This window comes from Puma concolor, chromosome E1, assembly GCF_028749965.1.
Source record: "Puma concolor isolate L17-30 chromosome E1, mPumCon1.1.hap2, whole genome shotgun sequence".
Lineage (NCBI taxonomy): Eukaryota > Metazoa > Chordata > Mammalia > Carnivora > Felidae > Puma > Puma concolor.
Window position 1 is genome coordinate 36,166,764 of NC_141680.1, and position 15,731 is coordinate 36,182,494.

Sequence of the window (15,731 nt, forward strand, 5' to 3'; positions counted from 1 at the left end):
TTCCTGGAAAGACTGCCCTTAACTGGGCGAGGTGTGACCCCTGACCCTGCCTCACGACACACATACTCATTCCCCAAAGTGCTGGCACTTCATCTCACTCCCCCCAAAACAAACAGGCCAGGCTTTGCGTGCAACAGAAATGCCTCTAGTCCTCAGCTGGACGAGAAAACAGTAGCCCCTCGTGGAGGAAATCCTCCCATGAAGTATGCAAAGGTCAACTCTCATTGCGCACTTTAAATAATCTTAGTTTTGTCAGGGATGCCCCAGGGAAACTGGGAGGACACGGAAGCCCCCACCCCAACTCCCCTCCTCTCTACTCTCTACCAAAGCCAGGGCACAGGCAAAATACCAAGAAAGAAAAGCCGCTCAAGTTTGTGGCAAAAGTCATAGTCCCCAACATCTGTTCTCACTTTCCTCCTTCTCAGAGAATTTCTGAGTATTCTCCAAGCACAAGGTCGCCCAAATAAAAACCAAATAAAAAAGGTTCCACTTTCTCTTGCAGCGAGACACTTGCCCGTGACTAAGTTCTGGCCAATGAGATGGGACGGGGAGCAAAGGGGGTAAATCCAGGATTACCCCCTTGAAAGAACGCTCCACTCCCTTTCCCAACTTGCTGTTAGGCACGGGTGGTAACCCACGTTACGTTGGTTAGGAGTCACTGGACCACCTCAAGGCTCACAACCTCACCATCACTGCCTCCACTTAGCTATGTGGACTTTCTGCGCTTTTTACAGCTTTACTGAGGTATAACTGACAAATAAAACTTGTATGTAGTTAAGGTATACAATTTGATGTTTCAATTTACATCTAGCGTGACATCACCACAATGAAGCTAATGAACGTTATCGATCACTTCACATAGTTACCACTTTTCTTTATTTTTGTGTGGTGAGCACACTGAAGATCTACCTTCCTCGCAACTTTCAAGTATACATACAGTATTGTGAACTATAGTCACAGTGCTGTCCATTTTTAAATAAAGGGTAAGTAAGTCCCAGGGCGCCTAGGTGGCTCAGTGGGTTAAGCGTCGACTTTTGGTCCCAGCTCTGGTCATAATCTCATGGTTTCTGAGTTCAAGCCCTGCACTGGGCTCTGTGCTGACAGTGCAGAGCCTGCCTGGGATCCTGTCTCCTCCCCTCTCTTTCTCTAAAAAATAAAAAATAAACTTTAAATAAACATTAAAAAAAAAAGCTAAGTAAATTTCCAGCTTGCCCATTAAAGCAACCAAATCAGTGCCCTAACAAATCAAAGCTACTTACAAGATTTAACCTTTTTTAAAAAAATTTTTTTAAGTTTCAGGGTGCCTGGGTGGCTCAGCCAGTTGGGCATCCCTTCGGCTCAGGGCATGATCTTGCAGTCTGTGAGTTCAAGCCCCGCGTCAGGCTCTGCATTGACAGCTCAGAGCCTGGAGCCTACTTCAGATTCTGTCTTCCCTCCCCCACTCACACTCTGTCTCTCTCTCTCAAAAATAAAATAAAAACATAAAAAGTTTAAAAAAAATTTTTTTAAGTTTTATTTGAGAGAGCATACACACGAGTGGGGGAGGGGCAGGGAGGAGAGACAGAATCCCAAGCAGGCTCCACACCATCAGCACAGAGCCCCATGCAGGGCTTGAACTCACAAACTGTGAGATCAGGACCTGAGCCGAGACCAACAGTCAGACGCTTAACTGACTGTGCCACCCAGGCGCCCCTCGCCTGCTTCTTTTAAGGTCATCCCAGGGACCCAGGCCCACTGTCCACACAGCCTTTCTGTTTTGGAGTAGTTACAACTTCTCACACTCCCCCATCCATTGAGTCCCCGAGAGCTTCTCAAGAGCAGAAAGGCTTTTATTTCCAATGAATCCTCTGCAGATCCTAGCAGATCCTTCCTGGATGGCTGCTGACTGGCTCAGTGTCAAAAGTGGATGGGATACAGGGTGAAGAGAGGGACAGGGAAAGAGAGAGATCTCTCAGGCCAATAAAAATATTTTATATAGTATTCACACTATTAGCTCAGTTATCCAGAGTACATGAAAAGGAAAAAAGAATCCAAAGCAGTAAGGCGATACAAAGTAACCAACTCCATGGATCCTATACTGGGATGAGATATTTTAATCTGATGGTGGTACATAATACTGTTCAGGGAGCACTCCCAGCTCCAGGAGTTCCCCTCCGCATTACAAGGAAGTTCTCAAAAATACCCGTATTTGCTAGAGGCTGGCCCCCTGCTCACGGGAGGGAGAGGGGCTGGAACGGGCAAAGCATTGAGGTCTGCTCTCTCGTCACTCGTAGATCCAGTTCTGAGCACAGCTCTTGTAATCCACCAGCTCTTCAGGCTGAAACCACAAGCCAATCTCCTTCTCCGCACTTTCCACGGAATCACTGCCATGGATGATGTTCCTGGAAGGGGGAAGAGATGGCCACGTTACCGAGACCCAAAGGATTTAACTGCCCAGGAGCTCCCCCTGACACCCACTGCCAGACAGCTCGCAGCCACTGCAGCAGAAAGAACCAAAGCTCCGTGTACATTAGTTCGTGTTAAAAGAAAAAGCCCACAGCTGCAGTTAAGGTCAGGATGAAGGATGCCCTCCCCATATCCGGCCCTCCTAGCAACACTGATGCCAGCAGTGAACGGGTTCCGGCCAACAAGGTATGCTGTCCCAGGCCCTACCCTCTCGAGAGAGGCACAACCACCGTGATGTCGATGGCCGGTGGCAGGGAGCTCTCCAGGCCAGACACCAAATTCAGAGGGAGAAACACAATGAACTTATTTTAAATTCATCTGCATATGGCATCATGTCCATCCCAGACTCAGGAACCCAAATGTTTTTTTAATATTATTATTTTAAAGTAGGCTTCATACCCAGTGCAAAACCCAGCATGGGGCTTGAACTCACGGCTGTGAGATCAAGACCTGAGCTGAGATCAAGAGTCGGACACTTAACCGACTGAGCCACCCAGGTGCCCACCCCCACCTTTTTTTTTTTTTTTTTTTTTTTTTTTTTTAAATTTTTTTTTTCAACGTTTATTTATTTTTGGGACAGAGAGAGACAGAGCATGAACAGGGGAGGGGCAGAGAGAGAGGGAGACACAGAATCGGAAACAGGCTCCAGGCTCTGAGCCATCAGCCCAGAGCCTGACGCGGGGCTCGAACTCACTGACCGCGAGATCGTGACCTGGCTGAAGTCGGACGCTCAACCGACTGCGCCACCCAGGCGCCCACCCCCACCTTTTTAAAAGATTTTTTTAAAGTAATCTCTGCACCCAACATGGGGCTCCAACTTACAACCCCAAGATCAAGGGTCACATGTTCTACCAACTGAGCCAGCCGGGTACCCGAGGAACCCAAATTCTTGTGTCACCTAACTCAGATTTTGGAAGAAGGCAAAAGCACCAACTCTCACCTGCCAACTTGGATGCAAAAGTCTCCACGGATGGTCCCGGGCTTGGAGTCCGCAGGGTTGGTCTCTCCCAGCATCACCCGGCCTGTCTTCACCACATTCAGCCCCTCCCAGACCTCCAAGGATAAAAGAACATATGGTCAAGGAAGAAAACCAATCTCAGCAGAAAATCTGAAAACTATTAATTCAAAACAAGAAAACAAAAAAGCCCCCTTAACACTGAAGAAATGTTTATGGAGCATCTGCTTATTCCAACAACGGGAATACCAGTCTCCCTGCCTCCACTCCTGCCTTTCTACAATCCCTTCTGAACAGAGCAGTCTCTAAAAATGCCCAGTGTAAAACCTCCCAGGCATTCGTCCCAGAGCCCACGAAGTACATGGCCGACACAGCCCTACCTGATCTGGCCCCTGCCCGTATCTTTGAACTCATGTCATCTGACCTTCTCTTCTACCCACCAGGCTTCAGCCACTCCAACCTTCCTTCTGTCCTTCAAGAGCCCAGGCCCTCTGCACATGCTGTTTTCCTGCTGAGAATGCTCTTCAGTGTGATTTGTGTACGTCTGGCTCCTTCTCACTCAGATCTCAGCTTGAAAAGCGTGTTCCTTGACCACCCAATCTAAAGCGGTCACTTGTCACATCATCCTCTTTCATTCTGTGCAAATCACTGATCACTAGCTAATAGATATACATATATATATATATAAATATAAATAAATATATATACATATGCATATGTAGATATATATATGTTTCTTCATTATGTGCCTGTCTTCCCCTTCAAGATGTATAGGCAAGGAAAGCTATGAAAATAAGTTCCTGTGTTGTCTCATTCATGACTATATCCCCAGCGTCTGGAAGAGAGTGTGGCACAATGAGGACCACCCATATATACTGCAATAGACAAGAGACAATCTGCCTCCCTCCAGAAGTGCAGAATCAGGCAGACTCTCCCGATCGCTCCCAGCTTTGAGTCGCGATGAGTCTTCAGTTCAGCAAACAAATGTATTTTATGTTTGGTGGGTCAGAGAGCCGACTCACATCCTAACTGTCCAATCCTCCCAGCCCCCACTCCCTCTGTATTAAGTGAGGACTTGGTGTCAGAGGCAACAATCACAGCGCACACTCTTGGCTCCCAACTGAGTCATTCGCATCAATACCCCCACACATGCGCACTCACCATGGCAACCACAGGCCCTGATTGCATGTACTTCACCAGGCCGGCAAAGAATGGACGGTCCTTCAGGTCAATGTAGTGTTCCTTGAGAAGGTCTTCGGAAGCCTATTTCACAGAACAGAGGATGAGAACTGACCCTCAAACTATCTAAGGATCAGCCATCTAGTTATTTCCCACTCACTGCTGTTTGAAATGTGAGCTCGTAGCACACTGATTCTGTTACAAACCAATCCATTCCCAACACGACCAGAGGGGAGCTGTGCCAGAGACTAAAAGTGCATCAGCTTTGTACCAATGTCCCCCCTACTGGCCTTGGCTGATCAGAACAGAACCACAGAACATTAGAACTGAATCCAGCCATCCCAACTCAGACAGGAAAACTAACAATACAATGAATTTCCATTCATTGAGAGTAAGCCTCAGCTAAAACGTGAAAAGGAAGTCAGGGTTGGGGGGGGGTCTTGGCAATGGATGAGAAGCAAATCGAACCCGGCCACTTCTCAGGGATACTTCAGATTTATTCAGAAGATGAAGGCCGGGTATGGCAACTATGCGATTTCCACACAAACCACTCAAAAGAGCGTGACATCTGGGGCCCCTGGGTGGCTCAGATGGTTAAGCGTCTGACTGTTGGTATCAGCTCAGGTCATGATCTTGCGGTTTCATGGGTTGGAGCCCCACGTCTGGCTCTGCGTTGGCAGCATACAGCCTGCTTGGGATTCTCTCTCTCTCTGTGTCTCTCTCTCTGCCCCTCCCCTGCTAGCGCTGTCTCTCTCTCAAAATAAATAAAACTTTAAAAAAAGAGGGGGGGGAAGATGACATCTATCAATAAATAATTTTGATGAAGAAGGAACTAGAAACTGTCACACTGCCAAGGCCGGTATGTGGGACCAAATCAAATTAGCTGGAGAGGAAACCACCTGCCTAGCAATCCCGACTCACCCAGCTGTGTTCTCTCTTTGCCACTGCACACACACTTGTTCAGGGTCTAACAAGGACCCTTAGTTTTCCCAGTTCTGTAGGACTGCATTGTGGAGGGCACACTGCAGGGATACCCACAAGCGTGGACATCTGCTGCCAAAAAGCACATTCAGAACATCCTGCCGCTCAGCCTCTGGTTGATACTTACTTGCCAAAGTAAAATCACACAGCCGCGTGATCACGCCATGTTAGCAATTCACCCTCTCCCACCAACCCCCAATCCAAATGGAAGACTGGTAGGGGTAGCCTCCGGACACACTGACTTGACCTTCCCTTACCAGAACACTCTTTTAATTCTAGTCATTGCTTCTGATTATCTTTAATCTGCAGACCAGATTACAGCGTGTTTTTTTTTTTTTTTTTTCTGGAAGAGGGGACATCAGGTCTTTCCTCCTCCAAGTCACCTATAAACAACCCTAGACTCAAGGCAGTCATCCCTCGCCCCATTCTTCACCAAGCCCACACCCTGGATGGGAACTTGGTATAACAGGAAAAATACACACACTTAAGAGTCAGAGAGACCCGGGTTAAAATCTTCCCTACATCACTGACTGCATGCCTTCAGATTCATTACTTAACCTCTCCAAGCCCCAGGTTCCAACGACCACAGGCATAGAGATAAGTACACCTCTGGGTCATCGTGAGGGCTACAGAAAACACATGCGTCCAGCACATGTGATCAACAATACTGTTCATTTCGCTTTACCTTCAAAACCTAATTTAATATGCAAACTCTCTGGAAAGCAGTACTGACCCGATACCCGGCACTAATGATTCCATCACGTACCCCCCTCTGCATTAACACCCATCTACCCCCGCCCCTTACACTAAAGCAGTTTTCCCAAAACACCACGCGGGAACTAAATTGCAAACCAAATTCCATTTAAAATGCACCAGCAGAGTCCAAAGATGACTCTAGTGCTGGGAAAAAAGACTGTCCCCTAATTTATCTGCTCTGAGAATTTGAATTCTCATTTGCCAGGTCTGTCTGAAAAAGGGTTCTTGGCCAATTAATTCTTTTCATTTTTCCGGAATACCGCTTGGCAGGTGTGTTGAAAATGTGTCTGTTCTCTACTGTTTTCGGGGGGGCTTCCCCAAGACCAAAACCACAGCTTTCCCCCCAACATCCCCTGATGGCACTTAATATATGCCACATACTAAGTGGGCGGTAAGTAAGGACAGATAGATTTCCTTGCTGACAAACAACCTGCCTCAGAGAGGGAGGTGGGGGAGGGGAGAAGCTCTCTGAAATAATCTGCTCAAGAAGTTCAAGACCAGGAGCTCAAACATGCCCAGGGCTTTGAGTCAGAAATCACAGTGCTGCGGTAATATATGGAACTCTGCATTGCTAAAGGGAAAGGGAGGCTATTTCCAAAGTCCCAGTAATTGGTTTGTTGCAAGACAGCCACAACGCCAGCTGAGTTGTTTCCAGGTCTCAGGACATCTGTGTTCACCCTTCGTGGGGAAGACTACAAAGGAGGGGAAGGGAGAAACCGAGAGGCTAACGTACAACGTTGCCCTGTACTCCGAGAGAACAGAAATATGAAGAATGAAGTCCACTTACCTGAATTAATTTCATAGCAACGAGGCGGAATCCCTTTTGCTCAAAACGCTTGATGATCTCTCCCACGAGGCCGCGCTGGACCCCATCAGGCTTGATGGCAATGAAGGTGCGTTCGCTGTTGGCCATGGTCCTGAGGATAGACAGCTGCAGGGATGAAACAGCACTGAATATCCTGCCTACATCATTATCCTTCTCAAGCGGATTACCCCATAAAGCTGGTTTATATCTGTCAAGCCAACTCCAAAAGTCTCTTTGGTAAAAAAAATGCGTTCACCACAAGTGCCGCACTGAAAATACTCTAGAAGAGCACACGTATAAAAAATGTTCCTAAAGGGGGCACCTGAGTCAGTCAGGCTCAGGTCATGATCTCAGTTTCATAAGTTCGAGTCCCACATCAGGTTGTCTGCTCACCGCGCGGAGCCTGCTTGGGATTCTCCCTCTCTCTCTGCTCCTCGTCCCGTCGTTTGCACTCTGTCTCTCTCAAAATAAATAAATTAAAAAGAAAAGAGGGGGGCCTGGGTCGTTCAGTCAGTTGAGCGCCAACTTTGGCGCAGCTCATGATCTCACAGTTCATAAGTTCAAGCCCCTTGTCTGGCTCTGTGCTGACTGCTCAGAGATTGGAGCCTCCTTCAGATTCCGTCTCCCTCTCTCTCTGCCCCTCCCCACTCATTCTCTCTCTCTTTCTCTCTCTCTCTCTCTCTCAAGAATAAAATAAACGTAAAAAAAAGGACATTTTGTTAAAAAAAAAAAAAAAGTACCTAAAGGAAAAAAGAACTTTCCCTAAAAGAAAAAACAAAGAAACCCAAAAACCCAATTCCTCCTCAGTGCCCTTAATTCTGAATTAATATCCCAGGATGGGGGAGTGTGCAAAAGCAGGGACCATAATTTCTATGGCATTTGACTTAATAAGCTTCTATTAAGCATCTATTTTGTACCCAACACTGTGGCAGAACTAAGGTAGGGGATGTTAAAAAAAAAAAAAAAGAAGAAGACATTTTGTGAATAATCCAGAGAAGGGAAACTAGAGGGATAAAGTGGTGTCAGGCAAAAAGCAGAATGAAACGGTCTGACCTACTACCACAGTCATGGTATTGGAACTGAAAGGGGTTTTAGAGATTATTTCATTGGAATCCCCTTCATTTTACGAACGAGAAAACAAATCTAGGGCACCAGAATGAAGGCCAAATTCCCAATTTCCCGATGCAATTTATGCTCCATCATAAGACATCATGAAGATTCTGACAAACCAAAAAAAGGTGGATCCTGAGAGAACTAGGGCCATGTGAGATGGGACATCGTGCAGGAAAGAGGCCTAGACAATGTCTATCCCAGACCTCGCCTTTTACAGAGAAGACTGGGCTCATGACCTGCTCTGTCTACACAAGATGAGAATGGAGGAGGCCCCTGACCTTGAAAGACAATCCCTAATGTGGATCGCCACACCACCTCCTGGCTCTCTCTTCCTGTACTTTAACCTCTTATTACAGCACCTTAACATAATTTGAATTTTCTGTTTGTGGGTCTGTCTCCCCACTGGTCTGCGGCCTGTATACAAGTATGGTTTACTGCTGTGTCTGTCCCTGGCACCTAGCCTCCTGGCCCAGCACTCAATAAGAGCAAAGAAAATATCTTAAATGGTAATCACCCTGCACCTCCGAGAAAAAGAGACAAAGCCCAAGGGCTGGCGGAGAACTCCCAATGGAAGCTCGAGACAGGCAGAGATTCCACAAGAGAAAATGGGGGTAAGGAGCCAAAATACTCCTTATACCCATACGGTGAATTCCTATAAATGTCCACCATACCAACCCAGACACACACCCGTCATTCATTCATTCATTCATTCATTCATTCATTCATTCAGCAAGAACTTACTGAGCCCCAACTCCGTGCCCAGCACTACACGCGACACAGACAAATAAGGCACAATCCCAGTCGTCGCGGCCCGATGTTCGGAAAGGTAGCCTCGGACAAAGGCGAGTCCACGTGGCGTGGGACCTGCGCTGACAGGTCTGCACCTGTCCACCGGCGCTGCCCCGCCCTTCCCTCCCAACCGATCCCTCTGGCCACCTCTCAGAGCCGGACTCATCCGACCCCTTGGCCTCCCCCAACCCCGACCCCACTGCTCTCCCCCTCCTCTCAGGACCCCGAACCCATCTCACCCCTCCAGATGCTCGAGCTGCAACTCCGGCTGGGGAAGCCGGCACCGGAAACACGCCCCGGCCCCACGTGGTTCCTGGCTCCGGCAGGCGCGGAACGCTTCTTTCCGGCTCGGCTGCCGGGGAGTCCGTTTTGGCAGAACACCACTCGCCCACGCTTCCTCTGGAGGGTCGGGTGTCATTCTAAGGAGCAACGTTCCGACGTTTAACTTCCGGCACTGCTTTTTTTTGCTTTTCCGGCATGCTGCTTTTTTTTTTTTTTTTTTTTTTTTTTTTTTAAGATTCTGTGACTCACTTCCTTCGTTCTGGAGTCACTTGGCTTCCCGAGAGGTGGCGCTCCCACTTTGCATGAAGTCTGAACGGGCACCTGACCTAGAAGTAGACGTGTCTTTCTCACTTTACATTTACTCACTTTTTCCAGCCTATCAAGCACTGCATTATTAATTGAGTACCTACTATGTGCCAAGCACTACTCCACGGCCTGGGGGCATGGCAGTAAACTCTCTAAGGAGCTTCTGGCGGGGTAGGGAGTGGGGGACCAAGAATAAACAAATAAGCAAATTGATGTGTAATACTTTGCATTATGTTAGCGCTGTTAAGAAAAAGTAGGGCAAAGGAGAAAGATTGAAGGAGTGGACTATCTTAAAAGGTTGGTTGGGGAAATGTCTCCGAGGAAGTGACAATGGAATAGAGCTGCATGAAGTGAGGGAACAAGCCTAGTAATTATCTGACAGCAGAGTATCGCAGTGCGCATCCAGTAATAGAAAATGCCATCGGAGGGGCGACTGGGTGACTCAGTCCCTTGAGCCACCAAGAGCCTCCAGCTCTTGATTTAGACTCAGACTCTGGTTTTGATCTTAGGTTAGTGAGTTCCAGCTCCAAGTCTGGCTCTGTGCTGACAGTGCAAAGCCTGCTTGGGATTCTCTCTCTCTCAGAGAATGAATACATAAACTTTAAATTAAAACCACAATGAAATATCACTACACACCTATCCTAATGGCTAAAAAATAAACGTATAGTAAGAGTGCCCCACTGGCCTAGTGGGTAGAGCATGACATTCTTGATAATTGCTGTGGTGAGACTGTGAGTTTGAGACCCGCATTGGGTATAGCGTTTACTTTAAAAAAGAAAAAGAAATAGTGAAAATGCTGTCCGGGAGGTGGAGAAACCGGACCTACTCATACATTGCTGGTGGGAATGTACAATGAATGGTATGGCCATTCTAGAAAAGTTTGGCAGTTTCTTATAAAACTAGGCACTTACCACATGATCCAATAATTGCACTCTTGGGTGTTTATCCCTGAGAAATTAAAGATTTTTGTTCTGTTTACACAGAAACCTGTATTTAAATGTTCCTGGCAGCTTTATTTGTAATAGCCAAGGACTAGACACAACCCAAATGTCCATCAAGTGAAAGCTTAAACAAACTACAGTCCATCCATACCATGGAACACTACTCAATAATAAAAAAAAAAAGGAAAAAAGAAAAAGAAACATCTATTGACACACAGCAATTTGGCTAGATCTCAAGAGAGATTATGCTAAGTGAAAAAAAAAAGCCAATCACAAAAGGTCATATACTATATTATTGCATTTATATAAGGTTCTTGAATTCTCAAAATTCTAAATATAGAGAATTCATGAGGGGTGTCTAGGAGTTCAGGATGGGAGAGAAGGCATGAGTATATTCCTGCCAGGGTACTACAAGGGAGCCTTGGAGTGATGAACTAGTTCTGTATCTTGATGCTTGATTGTGGTGACAGTTACATGAATCTACACATGTGATAAAGTTGCATAGAACTACACACACACTCAAGTGAATGCATGTGAAACTGATGAGATCCAAATAAACTCTGTGGATTATACCAATGTCAATTTCCTGGTTTTGATATCGTTCTATAGTTATGCGAGATGTTAGTATTAGAAGACACTGGGTGAAAGATACATAGGACTTCTGGGGCGCCTGGGTGGCTCAGTCGGTTGGGTGTCCGACTTCGGCTCAGATCGTGATCTCGCGGTCTGTGAGTTTAAGCCCCACGTCGGGCTCTGTGCTGACAGCTTGGAGCCTGGAGCCTGTTTCGGATTCTGTGTCTCCCTCTCTCTCTGACCTTCCCCCATTCATGCTCTCTCTCTGTCTCAAAAATGAATAAACGTTATAAAAAAAGATACATAGGACTTCCTTCTACATGTTTTGTTTTGTTTTGTTTGCAGCTTCCCATAAATCTTTTCTTTTTTTTTCTTTTTCTTTTCTTTTCTTTTTTTTTTTTAAGTGAGCCCTACACCCAATATGGGGCTTGAACTTACAACCTTGAGGTCAACAGTCCCATGCTCTACTGACTGAGCCAGCCAGGCACCCTACAATTTCCCATAAATCTATAATTATTTCAAAAAAATTTTAAAGTTTACAGGGGCACCTGGCTGACTTAGTTAGAAGAGTGTGCAACTCTTGATCTCAGGGTGGTAAGATCAAGCCATACCGTTGGGTGTAGAGATTACTAAGAAAAATACATAAACTAAAAAAAGGGGGTGCCTGGATGGCTCAGTTGGAAGAACATGTGACTCTTGATCTTGGGATTGTGAGTTTGAGCCGCCTCAGTTTGAATGTAGAGATTACTTAAGAATAAAAGCTTAGAGGGGTGCCTGGGTGGCTTAGTCCATTAAGTGTCTGACTCTGGATCTCACCTCAGGTCATGATCTCACAGTTCATAAGTTCGAGCCCTGAGCCTGGCTCTGCACTGACAGTGCAGAGTCTGCTTGGAGTTCTGTTTCCCTCTCTCTGTCTCTACCCCACTTGTGTTCTCTCTCTCTCTCTCTCTCAAAATAAATAAATAAATGTTAAAAACTTTTTTAATAAAAATAAAAGCTTAGGGGTGCCTGGGTGGCTCAGTTGGTTGAGCATCTGATTCTTGGTTTCTGCTCAGGTCATGATCTCATGGGTTGGTGAGTTTGAGCCCTCTCTCTCTCTCTCTCTCCCTCTGCCCCCAAAATAAATAAACTTAATAAAATAAAATAAAATAAAATAAAATAAAATAAAATTAAATTAAATTAAATTAAATAATAAAAGCTTAGGGTTACCTGACTGGCTCAGTGAGTAGAAGATGTGACTCTTGAGCTTGGGGTCATGGGTTTGAGCCCCATGTTGAGCATAGAACTCAGTTAATTGAAAGGAAAGAAAGAAAGAAAGAAAGAAAGAAAGAAAGAAAGAAAGAAAGAAAGAAGAGAGGGAGGGAAGGAAGGAAGAAAAGAGGGAGGGAGGGAGAGAGGGAGGGTGGGTGGAAGGAAAGAAAAAGTGCTTGGGGCTCAGTTGGTTAAAGCATCTGACTACAGCCTGGGTCATGATCTTGAAGCTCATGAGTTTGAGCCCCATATCAGGCTCTCTGCTGTCAGCACAGAGCCCACTTCAGATCCTCTGTCCCCCCCTCTCTCTGCCCCTCCACTGCTCAGAAATAAATAAACATTTTTTTAAAAAAGAAGGGAACTTAAAAAATTATTTGTAATATTTTGATTTTTTTTAAGAGAAAGAGAGTTTGAGCTGAGAGGGGGCAGAAGGAGAGAGAGAGAGAGAGAGAGAATCTTAAGCAGGCTCCATGCTCAGCTCAGAGCCTGAAGTGGGGCTCGATCCCATGACTTGTGAGATCATGACCTGAGCCTGAATCAAGAGTGTTCAACCAAGTGAAACACCCAGGTGTCCCCCCACCACCAAAAATCTTTAAATGGAATGAGAAAAGCTGATTGAGATTACACTGTTAATCCAAGTGGGAGATGATGGTTATGACAAAGGAGAGAGAGAGACAAGTGGTTGGTACAGGCTATATATTCAAGGTTAAGCCCATAGGTCTTACTGATGGATAGGATATGGGATATGAGGGGGGGAAAATGGATGTTGGCTCCTAGTTTTCTTTCCTTTTTTTTTTTAAGCTTTTTAAAAAATTAAAAAAATTTTATTTTACAGAGAATGAGAGTGTGTGAGCTGGGGAAAGGGGCAGAGGAGGAGAGAGAGAGAATCTTAAGCAGGCTCCATGCTCAGTGCAGAGCCTGATGTGGGGCTCGATCCCATGACCCTGGGATCATGACCTGAGCCAAAATCAAGAGTAGGACACTCAACCAGCTGAGCCACCCAGGCATCCCAGTTTTATTTTAGTTTTTTTTTTTTTATACTTTTTTTTTAAGTTTATTTACTTTGGAGGGGGAGTGGGCAGAGATAGAAATAGAGAGAGAATTCCAAGCAGGCTCTGCATTGTCAGCTTGGAGCCCATTGTGGGACTCAAACTCACAAACCGTGAGACCATGACCTGAGCCAAAACCAAGAATTGAACTCCTAGCCAAATGAACCACCCAGGTACCTTTACTTTGGTTTTTTTAAAGGGTTGTTTTGTTTTGTTTTTGCCTTTAAACTTTTTATCTTTAAGCAATCTCTACATCCAACATGGGGCTCAAACCCACAACCCTGAGATCAAGAGTCACACCCTCCACTGACTAAGCCAGCCAGGCACCCCTAAGATTTTATTTTTAAGTAATCTCTATACCCAATGTGGGACTGGAATGTGTAACCCCAAGATCAAGAGTCACAAGCTCTACTGGCTGAGCCAGCCGGGTGTCCCCTAGGTTTCTTCTTTTTCTTTTATTTGGAGGGATGCATTAAATATGAGTTCAATAGAGTTATCCTCAAAGGTCCTTCTTAAGTGGCTGGGGTCCAGTGCAGTAATGCTTCTAAAACCTCTATGTACAAACAAGTCATTTGCGGAATTGTTAAAATGCAAACTCTTGATTCAGTAGATCCAGAGTGAAGCCTGAGAGTTTGATGATTCAAATGTTGTTGACTGATAAACTCTACAAGACCGTGTCCTAGAGCCAGGTTCTTTTAAAGACGTTTAAGCTTTATTAGGTGGGGAGGATCTTGCCCAGGCAGATGCTGGGGAAGACGAATGGGCAGTAAAAAAATGTGAAGATCTCATCTCTTCCTGGAAGCCATCCTAATTACATGACTCAGCCTCACCTTCCTTTCCCAACCCAACCCTTCAGGCTTCCATAGGTAAATGCTTCAGCAAACCAAATCAGAAAACAGCAAGCTTTAAAGCTAACAGTAACCTTTTTTTTTTTTAAGTTTTATTTATTCATTTAAGAATTTCTACACCCAGCATGGACTCAAACTCATGACCCAGAGATCAAGAATCCCATGCTTTTCTGCTGAGCCAGCCAGGTGCCCCTAAACTAACAGTAATCTGAATGGGCATATGGATCGATCTCTCCAGAAACCTTGGCAAAGGGTTCGTTCCAGTTTCTGCTTGAAACCTCCAAGAATAGGAATTCACTACCTCAGACATCTGATCCCCGGCCTTTCACCCTCCCCTTGCTTAAACAGCAACAAAAAACTTGCAAATTGAATATATCCACCCACCCCCTAAATTAATAACAGGAGTAATGTTTAGTGAACTGCACTAATGATATCAACTATCGTGGAGAAAGGAAAGAGTGGTCACTGGGCTCCCTTGATAGAGAAGGGGGAGTGGGGCACCTGGGTGGCTCAGTCGGTTAAGCATGTGACTTTTTGGCTCAGGTCGTGATCTCACATTTCGTGGGTTTGAGCCCCACATCAGGCTCTGTGCTGACAGCTCAGAGCTGAAATCTGCTTCAGATTCTGTGTCTCCCTCTCTCTCTGCCTTCCTCTGCTCATGCTGTCTCTCTCTCTCTCAAAAATAAATAATAAACATTTTAAAAAATTTTAATACATAGGGGTGCCTGGGTGGCTTGGTCGGTTAAGCGTCCGACTTCGGCTCAGGTCATGATCTCACGGCCCGTGAGTTCGAGCCCCGCGTCGGGCTCTGTGCTGACAGCTCAGAGCCTGGAACCTGTTTCAGATTCTGTGTCTCCCTCTCTCTCTGCCCTTCCCCTGTTCATGCTCTGTCTCTCTCTGTCTCAAAAATAAATAAACGTTAAAAAAAATTAAAAAAAAATTTTAATACATAAATAAACATTAAAAATTAAAAAAAAAAATCAGGGGCGCCTGGGTGGCTCAGTCGGTTGAGTGACCGACTTCGGCTCAGGTCATGATCTCACAGGTCGTGAGTTCGAGCCCCATGTCAGGCTCTGTGCTGACAGCTCAGAGCCTGGAGCCTGTTTCGGCTTCTGTGTCTCCCTCTCTCTCTGCTCCTCCCCCACTCACACACTGTCTCTCTCTCTCTCAAAGATAAATAAACATTAAAAAAAAAAAGTTGGGACTGTAGCTAATGGAAATTCATAGAATCTTTGAGGGTAAAACAGTGACACGAGAAACATCTTAAAATTCTAGAACTCAGGGGTTCCTGGGTGGTTCAGTTACTTGAGCATCAGACTCTTGGTTTCAGCTCAGGTCATGATCCACAATTCATGGGTTCAAGCCCTGCATTGGGCTCTGCACTGAAATGCAGAGCGTGCTTGGGATTCTCTCTCTCTCCCTCTCTCTACTCCCTCCACTTGCATGCATTCTCTATCT

General features: G+C 45.7%; 1 protein-coding gene across 2 annotated transcripts; it reads right to left on the reverse strand.

The window, feature by feature from the left end:
• Window positions 1–2,070: 2,070 nt before the first annotated feature.
• LOC112853670 (nucleoside diphosphate kinase A) lies at window positions 2,071–9,365 on the reverse strand. 2 transcript variants are annotated; one of them, XM_086686949.1, is made up of 5 exons: window positions 9,263–9,365; window positions 7,104–7,247; window positions 4,562–4,663; window positions 3,386–3,498; window positions 2,071–2,381 (listed from the first exon to the last, which is right to left on the reverse strand). In XM_086686949.1, the coding sequence occupies exons 2-5, from the start codon at window positions 7,227–7,229 to the stop codon at window positions 2,264–2,266; spliced, it is 459 nt and encodes a 152-aa protein (XP_086543075.1). In that variant the 5' UTR covers window positions 7,230–7,247; window positions 9,263–9,365; the 3' UTR covers window positions 2,071–2,263. The 2 variants fall into 2 exon arrangements, with proteins under 2 accessions (XP_086543075.1, XP_086543076.1); XM_086686950.1 differs by lacking the exon at window positions 9,263–9,365 and adding an exon at window positions 8,976–9,105.
• Between the last annotated feature and the right edge of the window lie 6,366 nt (window positions 9,366–15,731).